We start from the raw sequence: 20,153 nt of genomic DNA, 5'->3' as shown, positions 1-20,153 counted from the left end.
CTTCTGACCTGAGCCAGTCTCAAATCGCGCGTGTTTTTTGCAATCTCATGCTCAGTGGTGGTTGTTGCTATGGGCTACATGGGCAATTGCCTGGGGGTGGCAATATTTATTTGTGCTCAGTGCTTATTTCTTCCTCATGTAAGGATATGTGATGGGCGCCCTGTACATGTGAGATACCGGTGCCTCCCATACTGATCACAAGAGCGTATAAAACCAAACCAATGAGAGAAAGAATTTTTGGTCTCTGATTAATCTAACATGCCTGCTTTTTGGCAGTGGAAGAAAATCAGAAAACCTGGATGCAACCATGGTGAAATCATGCAAACTCCACAGAGAGTGGTACACACAGTTCTGGCACAATTGGAAGAGATGGGCCAAGGACAACAACAGGATAACAACTATAATGTGTCCTCGCAAGTTATTCACGATAACTGCCACCTTGTATTGAAAAAAAAGAACAAAAAGTCAATACCCATGGAACGCTTTTGTACCTTGCGTAAGGGAAATAATCAGAACAACTTGAAATAAAGACTAGTGTGCTCTGATAGCTCCCTCAGCTCTCAGCATCATTTGCTACCAATGTGTAAGAACTTGAGTGGAGACTACATGAAGATATCCATTTGCTCTTACAGGCGATCTGTAGAGGATTTGTTCTGTATAATGTTAAAATTGATTTACTTTGTCATGTTTTTCTTAGTATTTAAGAAAAAAACACACTAACATGTTCCTGTAGTACAAACACTTCATATTATTTGTACTTTGGTACAAAATGTCTGTTATTTCAATAGAAATTGACTTGTTATTAATGGTACATTGCTGTTGTTTTATGTTAAAATGGACAAGCAATTTTGTGAATGTAGTTATTCTATAGTATTGTTACTGAACACAATAGATAATTGGAACAATTCACACTCTGTTCTTTAGTTATAGATGAGCTAACTGTGTGATGATTGTTTTATTGCAGTAGTGCCAAGCAGTTTAACAGCAATCAACCAGACCACTGAACAAAATGTCAACTCTTTATGAGACATTGACTTTTCCCCCCCTTCGCACTCATTGATGTTGGCTCCAGTATTACATTGCTAACTGATTTTAATTTCATGAAAAATAATATTTTAATATCAGTCATTGTAAAATAAAAAAAATACTGCATGAAATTAAAGAATGTATGGGTGGAGTGGGTTGGTCAATGTCTAAATTACGCTTCTCGTTTGAGTTTGACATGGCAACTCATGCTGCTAACTCACATGATTTGTATGGCATTTGTCCTGACACAACCCTCACAATTATCCAGGCGTGGGACCAGCACTGGAAATCTCCAGTGACTGGGTGTTGGACATTGGCCAGGAATTGACACACGCTAACTGCTTGCAGGTTTTCGTAATATGGTGAGAGAGGTGGTGCCCAAAAATGAGATACCCTCTTAATATTTAGAATATTATACTATTTCTCAATCACAGTTTTTACAATTTCTCTGAAAATACATTCTGGTAATTGCAACCTGTGTATATTGGCCATATGATATATATATATATATATATATATATATATATAATCTATATTTCACCTAATATGTTGATTATGATGGTGTTTTTAACCTTTTGCATTATAACATATTGTGGATGAGTTTTCACTTTTGCCATAAGTCACGATGAATCGAATAGTCTTCAAGCATTTCCCCATCTGTCTTTGAGTACCCCATGAAATTTGATGCAGTGTTCTGTGAATATCATTGAGAACAATGGGTAATGCTGAAGTTGTAGTCCTTCCTATTGCATGTGGCACTAGCTTTTCATGCCCGCATCCTGCTCCTCATTCTAGTGTTAATTCTGAGGTTCAGCATGGCTGCGAACATAATACAACATCTACAAATAAAAAAATACAACTACTCTTGAGTACAGATGCCTTTCATTTGGGTATCATTTGAATCCCGCTCGAAAAGTCATTGGCAGGCCATAGATGTGTTTTATGGGCTTGAAACCACAAATGAAAAGGAAACCTGGTTGCATGGGGCTGAAACTCATCTAATAACCAGCTGGGTTCATCAGGCTTGTGGCTTTTGATTTTTTTAGCAGGGCCTTCCTGTGCTGGAACGATGTCTTTCCTGCTGTTTCTTGCCTGTTGAGTTATGTAAGGCTGGCCGAGATGATAAACTGGACATCCACACCCCTGGTCTGGACACCCAGAGTTTTGTATGTCACACAGACAGCTACAGTAGATGTCTGTCTTTGAAACTGCAGAACCTCACACTCTGTTTTCCTCATCATCAGGATAGAGGGTGTCAAAGATTCCTGGCCTTTGCATGTTTTGCCTCAGCATGCTCGGATTTCCCCTCTCCTTTACAAGGGAAGATATGCTGCCGTGTGGAACTTCGGTGGGATGCGGTGGAATGAGGTGGGGGTGGGGTTTGGTTTTCCGAGAGCATGGGGCTTTAACTGGTTCTCACTTGTGTAAAAAGAGGCTGATTCAGGCAGTGTGTTGAGTGCTGTGATGGAAAAACCTCAAAGTGTGAGCACACCAGGCTGGGTGGGAGGCAGAAGAAGAAGAGTGCATTGTCTTTGAAGGGTTGACCAGTGGGAGGAGGGTGTGAAAGAAAAGAAGACAGTCCGGAAAGAGGAGTCCTCATGTCAAAGTGATGATGGGTTTGTGTGGAACTCTAGTTCCTCTGTACAGTTGCTTCTCCGAGTTCAAATTCAGCATACAATCACGAGGAAGTGATACTGAATTAGGAACCACATAATTGTGTTTGTTCAGGTGATATGAAATAGTTCCCCAACTGTTTGGATAACTGTTGTTTTATCGTTGCTATATCCTCTTTTCTTTTTTTATGCTGCTTTTCCTTTTGCTGGAGCTTTGTTACAATCATTTTTTCCATTGAAACTAGTCATTTCATTTAAACTGCTCTGAGTTTACGTCATTTCAGGCTGTGGCACAAATGTGGTTATTGATTGGCGCTGCCAGGCCCCCTTTTCTCACCGAGTTCTGCTCTTCATTAGCCTATTTTGTTGTTCGCTTGGGTACTGGGTGATATACTGCTTTGCGTGTCAGTGAGGATTTTCTGTCATTTTCTGTCATGCTATTCATAAGGCCTTGGAACTCTAAGCTAGAAATGTAATTTGCACGATTGTGCGTACTTCTTGTCTGGCTTCCCTGATCCATTTTTTGTATGCAGGAAATGATGGGTTAGGGCAAAACTACTTCCTGACTTACTACATGGATACATCCCGTTTTACATAACATTTTGTTTAGAATATTGGACAGATACTTTCCAGGCACTTTCCATGGAAAACCATTAAAGTGTTAAATACCACTAATGAGAGGAAACTGAACAGTTTAACTAAATTGTTTCATTACTAAAGTATTATGGTGTTGGTCATATGCAACTTGCCAGATACCACATCTAAAAATAGAATCTGAATGTGTTCATGGACTCATGTGCTCATATGTGCCACAGTAACCCAAAGTCTAAAAGTGTAATGCATTTGTAATTCATAAACAAAATGCAGTGGTGTAAAAAAGTGTTTGCCTCCTTCATGATTTCTTCTTCTTTTTTTTTTTTTGCATGTTTGTAACACTAAATGTTTCAGATCATCAAACTAATTTAAATATGAGTCAATGACATTACAACTGAACACAAAATGCAATTTTTAAATGAAACTTTTTATTATCAAGGGAGAAAAAAAATCCAAACCTACATGGTCCTGTGTGAAAAACGGATTGCCCCCTAAACTAATAACTGGTTGGGCCACCCTTAGCAGCAACAACTGCAATCAAGTGTTTGCAATAACTTGCAATGAGTCTCTTACAGCACTGTGGAGGAATTCTTTGCATAATTGTTGTAATTCAATCACATTGGAGGGTTTTCCAGCATGAAGTGCCTTTTTAAGGTCATACCACAGTATCTTAATAGGATTCCGGTCAGGACTTTCACTAGGCCACTCCAAAGTCTTTGTCTTCAGCCATTCAGAGGTGGACTTGCTGGTGTGTTTTAGATCATTGTCCTGCTGCAGAACCCAAGTTCTTTTCAGCTTGACGTCACAAACAGATGGCTGGACATTGTGCTTCAGGATTTTTTGGTGGACAGCAGAATTCATGGTTCCATTTATCACAGCAAGTCTTCCTCATGTCCTGAAGCAGCAAAACAGCCCCAGACCATCACACTACCACCACCATATTTTATTGTTGGTATGATGTTCTTTTTCTGAAATGCGGCATTGCTTTTACGTCAGATGTAATGTGACCCACACCTTCCAAAAAGTTCAACTTTTGTCTGTTTAGACCACAGAGTATTTTCCCAAAGGCCTTGGGAATCATCAAGATGTTTTCTGGCTAAATTGAGACAAGCCTTAACGTTCTTTTTGTTTAACACTGGTTTTCATCTTGGAACTCTGCCATGCAAGCCGTTTTTCCCAGTGTCTTTCTTATGGTGGAGTCATGAACACTGACCTTAACTGAGGCAAGTGAGGCAACACAGTAAACCCTTGTGTATCGTAGTTAATTGGTTCCAGACAAAGAAAATTTCTGTGAAGTGTGATTCCTATTTATTCATCAAATATTTTTGTAGTTAGAGTGTAGAAAACCTGTTTGCAAACTTCAAAATATAGTTTTTAGCATTATCAGAGCCCTCTAGACATAAAATAACCCCCCATAGTCACCTTCACACTCATATCGCCCAATATAGTAGACATAATAAAAGAAAATAAGACAAGAAAAAAAGACAGTAGCACTGGGAGAGTTCCTTAACTTCCTGTTTCGGACAGTACTTACTGCGGTGGCTATTGTCTCATCAATGTAACATTACTACTGGTGACCACTGTAGAATACTAAATATCATTCACAACGTCTTGGAATGCGTCTTCTGATTGCCTAACATTTGTATTTTAGTTCATTTAGCCATTATGTTTGAAAATGCTTAATTTAGGCCAAAAATATGTACAATATACTTAAATATGAATATTTTTGAGTAATAATAGGCCGTATTAAACCACAAAACACGATGATTTATTACTATATTTTTACAGTGATAACAGTGATAAATTGAAATTTGAAGCGCAACGTGACGAAAGATTGCTGTACTCTTGAAATTACTAACGATTTAGAGTAGTCAGTGTACAGCTCTATAGCTGTAATGATTTATTATCGACTGAAAATGACTCAACACACAGCCATTATTGTCTAAAAAGAAGGCAACACCAGTGAGCACCAAGATGATTGTGTCTTGCCTACAGTCAAACATAGTGGTGGTAGCTGCAGTAGCTGCTGAGTCACTGGAGAGCTGCGTCTCAATGAGGGAATTGAGGGAATTCCATGAATTCTGTGACATTCTGAAGTGGGGAGTTGTGCCCTCTCTTCGGAAAGTTGGCCACATGTTTTCCAACATGATAGTGAACCCAAGCATACCTCCACAATGACAAGTGCCTTGCTGAGGAAGTTGATGTGGCCAAGTATGTGTCTAGACCTGAACCCTGAGCAGAGGTTTTAAGATAATTAATTATATAAATCCCTTGTGTTCATTAATGCATCACAGTAACGCTAAGCTCCGGTTAGTTTATTTAGTTTACTTCTCTTTGATTTATTATTTATTGCCCAATTGCCCATTTATTTATTATAGTGTGTCTATGTAAATGTAATGATTTGGGGTATTTAATTTTGGGCTTCTTGCCTGAAGACAGCTAGGGAATTTTGGGCATTTTGCAAATAATAAACGCTTTTAAGCTAAGACAATTTTATTTGTTTAATATCTTGTTACTTCTGTATAAAACCTTTTATAAAACCTTTTTTGTTTTACAAATGCTACATATTCTAGCAGTTTATTCCAAAATGCGCCTTTTGTGTACTGCAAATGTAATAACTGTAAAAGTATAAACATCCCAGGAAGCAGACCGCTGGCTGAAAAAACAGTGTAAATACAGTTATTGGTAACAAATTGTGGCACAATGAAAATGGGCTCTCATAGCATTTCCACTGTTTTGTATGCCGTCATTTGAAATTTAAACCAAGTGGACATTAACCTGTGAAATGACATTAATAAAAAACTGATGTTACTGGAAACTACATGCCTTTGTTACTGTGAAGACCATTTGAGCCTTCCAACTATAATATTAATTCCAGCATCTCAGCAGCTGGTTTGGCAGACAACTCTAGTGTGTTAATTTTGGATGGGTACTCCCACTTAAATGTATTTTGAAAAGCCATGGATCCTCATAAGGGAGTTCTTTCGTCATGCAATATTTAAAATGTGTTTCTTAGAAGAAGAAGGAGTATAGAGTATCTTAGTATATAAATTACTCCACTATTTTCTTCCATACGTTTCATACTGTGCTAGAAACCATAGTTTAGGGAACATGTGACCTCCCTTTAGACTTTTAAGTGTGTGCCAGTGATACCTGAGTACATTTGTAGAATTACTACAACCTGTGAGAAAGCGGGCATGCAATTGCAATGTGTTTAATTCTTTCTGTTTCATCACAGGCATGCATGTTGCTTAAAGTATAATCTTTCAAAACTAGTTTAAGGTTTAATGTTTAATTTACACATGTTCTGTGTCCATTGCCAGCACCAGCTTGCATTTGTCTGCAGCAGTTACCATGATTAATTAATTAATCTTGAATATAGGCCAGTCTGTATAGTTTATTTTACTATGTGCATTGTTGGATTCAGTTATTCTGGACTATGGAGTGAAAATGAATGCCTGACGTACTTTCAAGTTAATGCACAACTTGTGAAATATAGCGTACGGATTCATAGTGACCAAGCATTGAGCGATTGTCCAATCTTGGAACTACAGATATACCTCATTTATTTATTTTAATTTTACTTTTTTTTTTACCATTTACAAATAGTTGTCAATAAATATTTTTTAATATTATAGAATAATATTGTATATAATAATATTTTATTATATTTAATGTGATATAATAATATTAAAATATATATTGTTTATTAATTTTTTTTTTACTTTTTGCAAGTACTTATTTGTCAAGAAATATATTTTTTTCATTAGCCGTGCAATTTGCATGTATAAGCAACAGCGTTAACTATGCAATTTGCTGAATTTTCTTAATGCTTAAATGCACAGACCTGTCAAAATAAAAATTGTAGACTTATATTGGTTGCATGAACACCATTGTGTCTGCTTTTCCCACCATAATGACCAGAAAAACTTGGGTTAGGAACTACAGCGGATATAAACAAAAAAACGATCTACATTGCTCTACTAGAATGCCAGTTTATCTTGAAACATGACTCAAAGATGAATTATTCAGTAAGATCTAGACAGTTGGTGTGAAAACATTTGGGGAATAACGTGGCTTCAACATTAAACTAATACTTTGATGCTTCTTCATATTTTGTCAAGCTTTTTTTTGGCCAGGCTCATCCTGATTTGAAAATATTTGCTTTCTCTTCTTTGCATAAGTGCTCCTAATCTGTTCGACTGAGGTCGCCTCTTGTATACAGTCATCAGGTGACCCCCACATTTTCAGTTGGATTCAGCTCTAGTCCCTGGTGAAATGTGATTTTCCTTTTGGTGTTAAGTGCTGTTGAATGCGTTGTTTGGATATAGTAAGCTTTGGGTCGTTGGTGTTTTATTTTCGAACAGATGCTTGAAGGTTTTTGGCCAAAATTGTGTTGTATTTGGATCAGTTCATAATTCTATCCCTCTTGACGAAAGTTCCATTTTAAAGTTCGGAAAATCAGCCTCAAACGTGCCTGCTGTGTTGTTGTTGGGGTTTTTTTTTGCAACAAACATAACCATTGCAATATACATACCAAAATGTCTGGCGTATAAGCCGCTACTTTTTCTTAAACTTTGAACCCTGGGGTTTATACAGCGGTGCGCTGATGTATGGCTTTGTTCTAATCTTGTGACATCTCCTTTACTTCATAAATACTACTAATCATCTAAATACTGTGCCGCTCACGAGTCAGTGAGGAAACGGTAGCTCGCTCTTTCTTTCTTTCTTTCTTTCTTTCTTTCCCAGGAGACAATCACGAGCTATAAGTGAACTCACAACAAGCTTGTCAACCCACTGGAAATTGCGGGAGGTCGTTACTCAATATAACAGTCTGACTCATGGTGTCATCTTACAAAGAACGCTAAAATGATCACACGGTAACTTAACACTAACTAACTAGGCCGCCTTTATTATATATTATCATAACTGCTTTATTTGGTCTCAAAAAATGTAGACAACAATATTGTCTAGTGCCAATTTGTGAGACAATCATCATTTCAAAACACACCTGCATTGGTTTGTGACTCGGTTAAATGAAAATGTTTGTTTGTCCAGTCTTATCTTTCCATTGTACTTTTCTTAAAATTATTATTAAAATCGTATCTCGTCTCGATCTCGTGGACACGATCTCGTCTCATAAGTTGGGTGTCTCGTAACACCCCTTTTGAATGCAGAAAATATGTTTCATTAAATTTCTAATATGATTGATAGTCTTGGTCATTGTTGTGTCAGTTCAACCTTATGCGGTTCACTAATGGAGGGTGTCCAGCGCTGAAGATTAAGGTCATGCCTTGAGGCTGAAGAATGGTGACTGGCTGTGTTTAGTGTGGACACGGGTCAAAGTATGGAGGCCGTCTTCCTCACAGGGCTCAGTGTGTTGGGGGTCACAGTGTGAACCAGCTTTTCCACAGTCGCACCAGTGGGTTTTGTGTTGGGTAGCAGGTCAGCGGCAGTGCTGTTTCAAGTCATCAGGTTGTTTTCTTTAGCTTTTCTGTTCTCGCCACGCTCTTAAGAGAGGAACCAGACATGGCAGCTCAGTGCTATGTGGCCCTCCTTTCATCTAAAAAATGAACAGCTATTCCACACTGCTATTTCACCAGCAGCAGTCGGACTCACACATTTTATCTATCAAACATAGAAAAAAACAAGTTGAATCAAATATTCAGTGCATTGACAAAAATGTCATCAATTTGTCAAAGATAGCAATTAAACAATACCGTATCCACCCATTTTCTATGCCGCTATCTTGCTTAGGTTCTGGACAATTTCTACCATGCCTGGCCCAGAGTGACGCCAAAAGTCCAGTTTGTGTTAGTGTCGCCATCTCCACAGGAGAAAAAGTAGCTATTGGTTTTCTTAAAAGTTGCTCGATCACCGGGGTGTGGGTATTGCGGCAGCCCTAGCTGCTCGTTAAGGACATTAACTTCAAAATGTACTATTTAACATGCTTCCACTCTGTTGTCTCCAGAAAAAGTTGTATGATTTGTTACTATTGATTTTTATGTATTTTAGCGACAAAGTCACTAAGTTGTCAGTGCTGGTTTGTTTGACGAGTGTGAGCACTCTATGAACTTCCTTGCACACGTATGCGGTATCTAATCAATGTGAATGTGTCTCGCACCATAGAAATAACCAGAATGATTTACAAAGTCCATGGTGTACTTGTGTACTCATGCACAAGTGCTGGCATGAGTGCCCATTTGAGAATTCATGTGATTATTCCTTCCATTAGTTATTCTTATTCCTTGCATTGACTTCACATAATCCACATCATCAGGAAACCTGCAGTGCTGCAGTGTCGTATCATGAATGTGATATACACTCCTGGAAATTGTTTTAAGACCAGTTGAAAATTCAAGAATTTACATTTTGCACTGTTGGATCTTAAGGAGATTCTAAGTAGAGTTTCAAAAGAAGAAATGGGAGTGAGACCATTATTATAATAAGACAGTCATTTGAAACTTCTTCAAAGACAATGCTTCTTCAACAATGACAACAAACTTCTTCCAGAGGAATAAAATCACTCTTTTGGACCAACCTATGTCTTCCCCTGATCTAAGTTCAATTGAGAACTTTTGGTGATGGATGGCAAGGAAAGTTTACAAATATGGACATCAATTCTAAACACTGGATGCCCACTTTGAAGACACCTGGAGCAACATTCCCACTAGCGTCCTGAAAACACTGGCATCAAGCATACCCAAACCAATTTTTGAGGTGATTAAAAAGAATGGCGTAGCAACTCATTACTGAGTCCTTTTAAGAACACTACTTGTATATTGGGGGGGGAGTTCAGTTTTTTTGAGCTATGGTCTTAAACTTTTGATCAGCAGATGAACAGCATATTTCACTTTAATGCTTGTTTCCAATAAATTGCTTACTTTTTTTTGTCTCACTCCCATTTCTTCTTTTTGCATTTTGAAGTTGTACTAAGAGCTTCTGTAAGATCCAACAGTGTAAAATGTAAATTCTTGCAATTTTTCAACTGGTCTGAAAATTTTGATGAGAAATGCTGTAATGATGATGATACTTATTGAACTTATGTACAATCTTACAAACTTCTGGCTGAAATGGTTTACATTTCTTTTTTAACAAAATGTATTAATTCAAGTCACTTTTGCACTTACTGTATATAACAAACAATCATGCTAAAATATCAGCTGTAGAGCACCTGCAGACAAATCAAACTTCCACCTTACAGCTATTGGACATGACTGTGTTCAAGATAAGCAATAGATTGTCTTAGCTTATTCTGAAAGCAGAATGTGTCTTTAAAGATGAGCGGCATTTAAGTGATTTAATAGCAGCAGGTCCGAAAAAGATTTTCCTTTCACCCTTAACTCTCTAAGATCCTTTTATGAAGTGTAGACAGGCTAGAATGACTTCATTTCACAACAGTGATCCCACAGCATATGTTTCATTCCCTCTTTGTCTCACACACACACTCTCTTCATGGATGGAGGACAAAAAGTTTTCAAGTGACACACTACTATTCAACACGATTTAACACAGTGATGACGGATATAAAACCCTGTGACTCATGTATTGTCGTTCACCTCTTTGCTGCTCGTGTCATTTCTGCCAAGAATTACGTTATGTGTGTGTTTGTAGGCTGTTAAAACAGCATCCCCCATTGATCCTCTACTTGTCAGGGTCAAATGTCATAAGTTCAACAGCACATCCAAGTGCAGAGGGGCAGAAAATGAGAAATGGATGAGGGATGCGGCACCTGAAATGTTTTTGTTAACATTCGGTCTGACAGAGATTAGGGCATTCCCGCCTTCCTGCTTGTCTGCTTTGATCACCTCATACAGTTGTTTTGCAACTGTCATATTGTGTGGTCAAACTTTCCATCTCACGGCTTTGGCTCACCAAATGCCTCGCAATACTCTGGCAGTGAGTTACGTCCTCCTGTCTGCAAAACACTCAGGATACGCATACATTGCTGAAATTGTTATAGAGCAGATAAAAACATGGAACAGTTTTGAGTCCAGACTCAACCTCATTATACATCAGGTGCTGGAGAAGATTGTACATGGTGGTCTCGCTCTCCCATCATCAATGCAAAATCTTGGTCGTGACGAATGCAACGCAGGGTGGAAATGAATGTTCTAACATTGCGTAAGCTTTTCATAAAAATGTGTGATGTCATAAAAGCTTTAGGCTGTCCAACAAAATAATACAGAGACTGAATCGTCCCGTTTTTCCAGGACATGCCCCGGTCATCGTGGTTGTTTTTTTAGAAAGTGATGAAAATGTCCTGGTTCCTATTGCCGCAAAAAAGCCGAAGAAAAAACTAAACAGACAGAGTTAATCCCCTGATGCACGCGGAGTTGAAGTTTTGTAAAACTGGGGACGTCATGCACAACAGCGGTTCAAATCCCCAAGTACTTGCAACTTGAGAGGGCACATTTTTCCTGAAAATATTGGTTACATTCCAAAATTAACAATCATGTAGTTTCAGGTTCCTGTGTTGTTCTGTTTTTGCAATAATTTTCATGCTGGTTTTTGAACATTCTTACTTAGCAATTTGTGTCTTTCGAAATTTGTGTTTTGTAACATAACAATTTTCTATGCATACAGAGAAGGCATATTTTAAATGTATTGAAATTATAAGGCATCTTTGAGTAAACATGGAGTATCATTTGACTATCTCATTGACGGCCACGAGTGGCCTGGATTTTGGTCATCAAAGTAAGGTCACCCTAATTGAACTTAACTGTAACAGTCGTCCCTCGTTACAACGCGGTTCTAACATCGGGCCCTTATACTATTGCAGTTTTTCCATTAATTAACAAATGACTGTTTTGTGGTTGAATACCACCTGTTATTAGTGAAAAATGACTGTGTGCATATATAAACAGATTGTATGTATTCTTGGCCTAAATTAAGCATGTTCAATCATATAATGCAGGGGTGGGCAAACTGCAGCCCGGGGGCCACATCGGGCCCGCCAAGTGTCTTAATCCGGCCCACCGGGTATTTCCAAATTCCTTTCCATCCAAACAACACAACACGTCAACACACAGGATGCACAAAGTAACCTACCTACTGAACTATGTGGGCGTACAAACAAATACATACACGCAATACCCATGACAGAAAAAACACCCTGTCCGACGCAAGTCATGCTGGCTAGATTGTGGTACTCTTTCTCCCAACATTGTGCCGTGTTTGCCCCATTTTTGCTATATTTCAAAATATGTTGAGGAGGTCGTCAGAGAAGTAAACAAGGAGCAGTTAAAATACTCATGATAGCCAATGTTTTATTGTTCATAGCTCATATTGTTGTTGCAGCTGGACTACCCAGCATGCGTTGCGGACATTTGGTAATAACAGTTTTAAGTTGTGTGCTGTGTTTAGCGCTTTGTTGTTGATTTATGTGACGCGTTAACTTGCTGTGGATGTGTTGTGTTTCCGTTTTGTTGCACCTTGAGCAAGTATGTTGTTCTGCTTGGTGCCACCTGTATATAAACGGCCCCTGCGCCAAATTTTTTAAGCCAATGTGGCCTGCGAGTCAAAAAGTTTGCCCACCCCTGATATAATAACAACAACAAAAAAAGAAGTGGCTCAATCTGTTTTTCTAAGGCACTTGCTAGGCATCTTGAACAATCTTATTTAATCCTACCCCTCATCCGTTACACGCCAGTTGCAATACATTTGTTCACCTCCTGTATTCCAAATGTACTTTTTGCCTTTTGTAATTACCTAGGATAGTGTTTAATATAATAATATAGTGCAATGATAGTCAAACTTTATACTTACTGTAAGGAAACTACAGACTTAATGATCGTAATAAATTGATAATAACTGATAAAATAGTTGACAGAAACATAACTTGATAATGAGTGAGTACAGACAATGTACTCACTAGAAATGAGGAGTTAGTACAATATTTACAACCAATATTAATTCTAGTTATTACTTTTAATAAGATATATGTTTACATTTTTGTATTTTCTTTTTTTACTGGTTTACTAACAGTACCCTTTCTCAAATATTTTTTATGGGACACTGGCAACTTCTTGGATTTGACATGCCCTACTGTTTTTGCAGTTGTTGCCACCCAAATGAGATCCCATACTACTTTTATTATTATTAACAGATGGGTTTTCTGGGAAGAAAACACAGTGTGGCTAGACCCCACACACACAGTCTCTTTATCCGGGATTGTCTCGCAGCACAGGACATTAATGCCAGCCATTAGGAAACTAAAAAAGGTGGATTGTACGGCAAAAGTGCCAGTTATGAAGATGAAAAACTGTTTGGGGAGCTTGAGGGATCCACAGAAACCTCCCTGGAGTGGCCCTGGGCTCTAGGCTCAACATTCAATTCTATCAGACCAAGAAGTAAAGGTTCAAAAGCGAAAGAAGCTTAACCTCTAAACAGAGCTTAGCTAATGTTTCTCTTTGAAGTAAATTGTGACCATTCGTTACATTATTGTTTATCCCAGCATAATTTTTGTGACATGTTTCCTATTTGAACAGTTGTGATAGACGGAGATGTTTGATTGTAAGAAAATGTTATGAAATATGTTAAAAGTAGTTTAATCTCTTCACCACTCTAATTTTAGGGGGCTATTCATCACTATCCATGATCATGGCCACATTGCATCACTGCTTCAGAATTGGCCAGACAAGGACATCAGGGTAAATCCCCACTCAAACGGTGTCAGCTGAGTATTTGATTATGTTTGGTCTGCATTAAGGCTGTAGAAATGTGGTTAGCATGTCTTCTTCACAGCCACGAGGTTCTTAACTCAAATCTCGGTCTCGCCAAAGTAGCCATCCGCTGATAAGCCTCTATCTATATCAATAGATAGTCCATGAAATACATAATATTATCGTCTTTACAGTTTTAAGGACTAAATCACTGACTTATAACACAAAACACTTCAGCCGGTGATCATTTACACAATAAGGAAGTGCAAGACCGAGATTTGAACCCAGAATCATCTACCTGTGAGTGCTGCCCATCATAAACGCTGTTCTGCTAATTACAAATGTCCTAGAACTGATAATAATAAATCTGTTCTTTTTGTGGGGGGAAAACTGCATATGCTACTTCAAGCATCAATTCAAGTACTATTGTGTTGGACCACAGGCTGTGTGTGTCACTGATGGTGAGAGGATCTTGGGCTTGGGAGACCTTGGCTGCAATGGGATGGGAATTCCAGTGGGCAAACTGGCCCTGTACACAGCCTGTGGAGGTGTGCCTCCTCAACAGTGCTTGCCTGTCCTACTGGACGTGGGCACGGACAATGAGGTAAGAACTGGAGAGCTGGAGAGTTAACACTGCCTCCAGAACTGTGAAGATTGTTACATCATGTTGTCATTATTTTATAACCAATCTTAGACTGCGTATAAACATATGGTCAAACATAATGTCAAAAGTCTTTATTTTTACTTTCATTTTTTTGTTACCAGCCCCTTTTCGCTTATTGCCACAATTTGCTCATCTCAAATAATTTTTACACTGAAATCTGAGTTCTCCTCCCTGAACGACCACCTTATGGTAGTGGAGGGGTTTGAGTGCCCGAGTGATCCTAGGAGGTATGTCGCCCGGGGCTATGTGCCCCCGGTAGGGTCTCCCAAGGTAAACAAGGCCTCGGTGACGTGCCAGACAAAGAGTGATTCAGAAGACCATATGAATAAAAACAAGAGGAGGGACTGCACCTCGCCACCTGGGGAAGTTAGCTCAAGCATGTGCGAGAAGTTGAGACATTCCGACTAGACATGGGAGGACTCACATCAACCCACAGTTTGGGTTCTGGAACCAAACTCCTTGAGAGGGGCCTGACCTTGTTCTATCTGGAGTTGCTGCAGGGGCCAGGCAGTGAGCTGGTGTTGGCTTATTAATAGCCCCCCGGATTGGTGCCTCCATGTTGGTGTCATCCCCGGTGAACGAAAGGGTCACTTCCATACCCCTTTGGTTTGGGGAAAGGGTCCCGACTGTTGTTTGTGCCCTGCCCAGTGCAGTTGCGTTATCATCGAGAATATTGGGTAATACTAGTGTAAAGGTTACTATAGATGTGTTAGTTCATGTCAAGAGGGCTCTAATAATGTTAAAAACCGTATTTAGAAGATCGTAAACAGATGTTCTATGCTCTAACTACGAAAGTATTCCATTTCTAAATCGAGAATCATTTTGCTGAAGTTCACTTATCACGGAACTAATTAACCACGATAAACGAGGGATTACTGTAATCTGTTAAGGGAACAATAAAATTTGACTTGCTCTGTAAAATGGCATAAAATACTCCTTCATACAAACGTTCTCCCACACAACTGTGTTTAAGGCTGTGAAAATTGTGGTGGATGGTCCAACAAACAGCAGGAGATGCAGTAATTGGTTCTCATTACACCGTGTTGTTATTTCACTACAAATTCATGGGTTTGCAGTCTCGGCTCAGATGTAAAAGTTTTATGGTTTTTGTTATAGTCTTTTGGCTTCATTCATGTCCACTGACTCTCATAGGAATGAATGTGCCCCTGTATCCAAACACATTCACTGGAAGCAGAGAGGAACATTGACACATGAAGTGAAAGGGAAAGGAAGAAACATTTGGGGAAAAAATATTACAGAACACATACAGAGAATCCATTCACACACCATCCTGAAACTATGATACTTAACAATTTCTTGAGCACGTAATATTTTTAAATTCACCATTTTTACTGCAACCACAAACGCTACATAATCATTTGTGGCAGAGTATGCCATTCATTTGGTGCATTCAAAGTGCTTACACAAGCATGAGGGATATTTGTCTCAAAGTATCAACTTGAGAGCACTTCAAGTTACTGTATCTGGGTTGCTAACCATGAACGATTAAAAAAAAAAGAAAATGCTCCTCTGCTATGAAATATTCTGGTGTGCAATAAAAACATGACATTTTACAATCAACCACTATTCAGTAGTGACGCTGTGGTTTATGGCCTTAATGCTGAGATACAATAATCAAATGCATAGTTTTATTGTAATCGTGAAAAACATGAAAATTGCTGTGATAGTCTGCAAAATAAAATTGATTACATTAAAAAGGACTCATCTAACTTACATTTTTGGTCTCACAAATCAACCACCAAAAGCCATTGGAGACGTCTGCATTGCCACTGATAACACCTCTCTCTCGTGCCAGGTTGCAGAGCACGCTACCTACGGCCCATTACCCAAATTGTGGGCAGGCGAGCACATAAACACAGCAAGAATAGTCAGCAAATGTCAACCAAAGGTGCGGTGGCCTGAGAGAGTTCTGTGCCTGACATAGCTGAGTTGGGCCTGGCAGAAGATCTTGTTTATTTTCCCATGACAGACTTCAGATGACTCAGCTGCTGCAGATCGGCTTCAATCTTAAAAAATGTGTTTTAAAATAAATACACATAAGCTATAGAAGGATGCAAATATGATATTTAGACATTTCTGGTGTACTACACATATGCTTTACAATAGCTGTACAATTGCAAACACACCCTTCATACAGACAGTGTATACACAATCTGACTGGGACTAAAAAAAAACATGGACTTTGTGACCCAAACCTGCCCACAAGTGGCCCATGATTTACTGACCTCATTTGTCACATACCCAAAAACACAATCCCTAAATCCCGAAATTTACTAAACTGGGTTTGTAGATACCGAAGACCTTTGTCCCTCACAGTGATGGATATTTCCGATTTTAACATTTAAGCTGTACAGTTGATATTAAATATGCAAAAGATCTTCATCAGTACACACTGTTAGTCACTATTTGACTGCTGACAGCTGAAATGCACATCTTATGACAGAGATCTCTGATCATTTATAACGCAGCACTTGGTACTGTTCATTAGGTACGCCTGCACAATCCAAAAAGATTCAAGAGCCGTTTCAAAAATTGTGACTATTAGAGAGGTATTTATTGATTATATACTCTGCACGGTGGTGTTATTTTCCACAGCTTCAAACACAAAAGTAAATCACGCTGATTATTATTATTTTGCTTGTAAAAGACAGATTTTTTGGTTTCTTTGGTTTAACCAAATCTTTTACGGATGATCAGTATGTGTTTTCTAACCATCTCATAATTTAATAATGCACGTCAGAGTTTTAAAAAGCTACAGAGAGGAAATCGAGCTCGCTGTCCCGTGGATGGGGCTTAACTTGCAAATATATGCATTCGTATTTGCTGCACATGCGGCTTTTATAAAACAATTTATAAAGGGATTACAAGACTGTCTGCATGGTTGTGGCTGGATTTTCCATTTTTATATAATTCTTTTAAGAGATGGCAGGCCAATTGAAACGTAGGAGACAAGCTATATTTGCCTTAAGCCATGCAGAGCTCTTGTGGAGGCTGCTTTCATACGGGAGCCTGTTTTTTAGGCTGGTAGTAGCTCTAGATGATGATTTAATTGGCTGCTATTATGGGATTGTATTCGTTCTTGAGTGAGTATGGGGGAAAGAGAAAGAGCTGTGCTGGCAAACTCTCAAGCAAGCCTGCCACCCTGTTAAGAGTATTTCACGTCTCATCGTCGATCAGTACCATTTAATTCTTAATAATGGGTTTAGTGGCTTTGTCAGCATTTAAATTAATTGCATAAATACACAAATATTTTCCATGGCAGTTATCATTCATCACTTTTCAGTTAATCATTTGGAATAGAACGAGCTTGCGTCTAACCTTTTCAAGAATGTCAACAAGGTCAACAGCACCTCTTTACTCTTAGTTTAGTGAACTATTTTCTAAGTGAAATGCTCAAAGACGAACAAAGCTATTTGTTTTTGTTCATAACACAACCTTGGGGCAATAGAGTTGCAAATATGTCATTCATGAGTTGCCCTCCTGAAGACTTTTCTCATTGCATGCGATTGCATCAGTTTTAAAATGATCACCAAAGTGGCGCTGGTATTACTCCACTCTCAGGGATTAAACGATCACGTTCTGCTTGTTTAGGTTACAGTTTACCTTGGCCACCGCCTGCCTGTGACTGTCCAATAAATGCCTGCCAGGAAATGACTCGTCGGCTTGATATAAATAAGCTCTGGGACTCCACGGTTCTTGACCTTGCAATGGAAAGGTGGCTGCTTCTCTCTCCCAGCTTTGCTCATTTTAGAGCAACTGTGTAATTATGTATTCTAAAGTGCATGGGAAGTAAAGGATGCTTCCTCAAATGAGGCATGGACACAGCTGGCCAACGTTTTGGATTCTAACTTCAAAACTCCCAAGATGTGTGCATAGTCAGTTCAACTAGGACTCTTTGGGGTGAGTCCCTGTCCCTGTCATATGCAATTTGAGTGGACATGAATAATGTATAGAAAGAACTATGGCAGGCCAATTAGCAAGGCTTCTACCGGGCTTCTGGTTGTTCTTATTGCACTAAACAGCAGCGCCAGCACTCACCATGAGAATAATCAGTCAAAGAACAAAATGTGTGTCTCATTTGGGATGGGTGGGCTATTACTTACATTATTGTTCTGGTATTTAGTAATCATATTAAACGATAACTATTTTCCTCTACGTGTGTGTGCTTTTCAGGCACTGCTGCAGGATCCACTTTACATTGGACTCAGACACAAGAGAGTGCGAGGCCAAGCCTATGACGACCTGCTGGATGAATTTATGAAGGCTGTGTCAGACAGGTATGTTCCTTTTGGCTCTCAGTTTATTATTTGCCCACTTCCTTTTGGCAGTCAAGTGCTGTAATTTTAAGAAAATTTGGTGCGTGGAGTTCTCATAAGCCATTTAGAGCATACTCTACACATGCAGTGGGCAATGCAGACAAATCTGGAAATGAATTCACGAGTGATCGATTTACCTTCAATGAGTGAAATCTTGCTGTTTAAATTTCCATGTAATGACTCGTCATGAAGACTGAACTGTATTGAAAAGGAGTAAGACTACCATAGATCTAGATTTCATTCGCAGCCTTTAAAAGGGGTTCAGTAAGTTCAGCTGCTTGCCCACGATGACAGTTTTGTGTGATGTGCTTGGGTACTGATACGTATTTGTTTGTTTCGGTACCATTGAACCATCATGGTCAGAGATGTGTTTTGGCTTAGTTAATCCTTCTTCTAACCCAGAATAGAACTGGCTAAAAGAGCCACAACTCTTAATAACTGGGTGGCTTCTCAAATACAGGGGACAGCAGTGCTACTCCTCAAGACATAGCCAGGTTGGTGTAAAATGAATAATTACAGGCTCAGGGATTGAAGGAATGATTATACTGTAGCTCCACGGGGCTTTAATATACACATACACGTTTCTGACAAACACAGGAAGCATGAACTCAATTACTCCAGGCTGGTGCATTAGTTCACTGTGTGAATGTAAGAGCTTCATTTATAATACAAATAATACAAATCTGATGAAAATGAAAAATAACTCAAATAAATAAATAAATAAACCGAAATACAGCACTTTTCTCCAGCTTCCTACCACATTCCAAAACTTGGAGAGTCTAAATTGTTCATTGGTTGTGCCCACTGATTGAGGACGTTTTTTTTTAAGCTGTCGTGGCGGGCTGCGTGGGAGGCGGACTGCTGCCGCTGTGGCGGCAAATTTTATTTTTAATATTTAAATTTACTGTCAGTAATAATGTCAACATTAGGGTCGTTTTCAGAGGCTTGAACAAGAATCGCATTCATTCACTTTAAATACCTTTCTTTCTGCCTCTCTGCCCTAGTGAAAGGTTTTTATGATATTTGATATTGAAACTAATTGTGGTCAATATGTAAATACGTAATAGGCTATACATACAACTGTGTGGCCATTATTCACGTTTTTTTTGCCATTTGCGGGGGGGGGGCCTCGACGTAACTTTCGTAAATAGTGTGGATCTACTGTAAACAACATCGTCATTATTGATCATTAGGATACCTCTTTGCTGATTGCAATTCATTAAAATACAGAATTGGTAATCTAGTATAAGCATTC

General features: G+C 38.9%; 1 protein-coding gene across 2 annotated transcripts in view; it reads left to right on the top strand.

Annotated features, from left to right (window-relative positions):
- me1 (malic enzyme 1, NADP(+)-dependent, cytosolic) overlaps positions 1–20,153 on the top strand; it is a 75,021-nt gene that overhangs the window by 44,039 nt on the left and 10,829 nt on the right. For both annotated transcript variants that reach the window (XM_054782767.1, XM_054782766.1), the window contains 3 exons: positions 13,810–13,885; positions 14,340–14,501; positions 18,756–18,859. In XM_054782767.1, coding sequence (XP_054638742.1) covers positions 13,810–13,885; positions 14,340–14,501; positions 18,756–18,859 — 342 coding nt within the window. The remainder of the gene's footprint in view (positions 1–13,809; positions 13,886–14,339; positions 14,502–18,755; positions 18,860–20,153) is intronic.

This window comes from Dunckerocampus dactyliophorus, chromosome 7 (assembly GCF_027744805.1).
Source record: "Dunckerocampus dactyliophorus isolate RoL2022-P2 chromosome 7, RoL_Ddac_1.1, whole genome shotgun sequence".
NCBI classification, from domain to species: Eukaryota; Metazoa; Chordata; class Actinopteri; order Syngnathiformes; family Syngnathidae; genus Dunckerocampus; species Dunckerocampus dactyliophorus.
The sequence above is the reverse complement of the archived record's forward strand: the minus strand, read 5'-3'. Positions and strand labels throughout refer to the sequence as shown.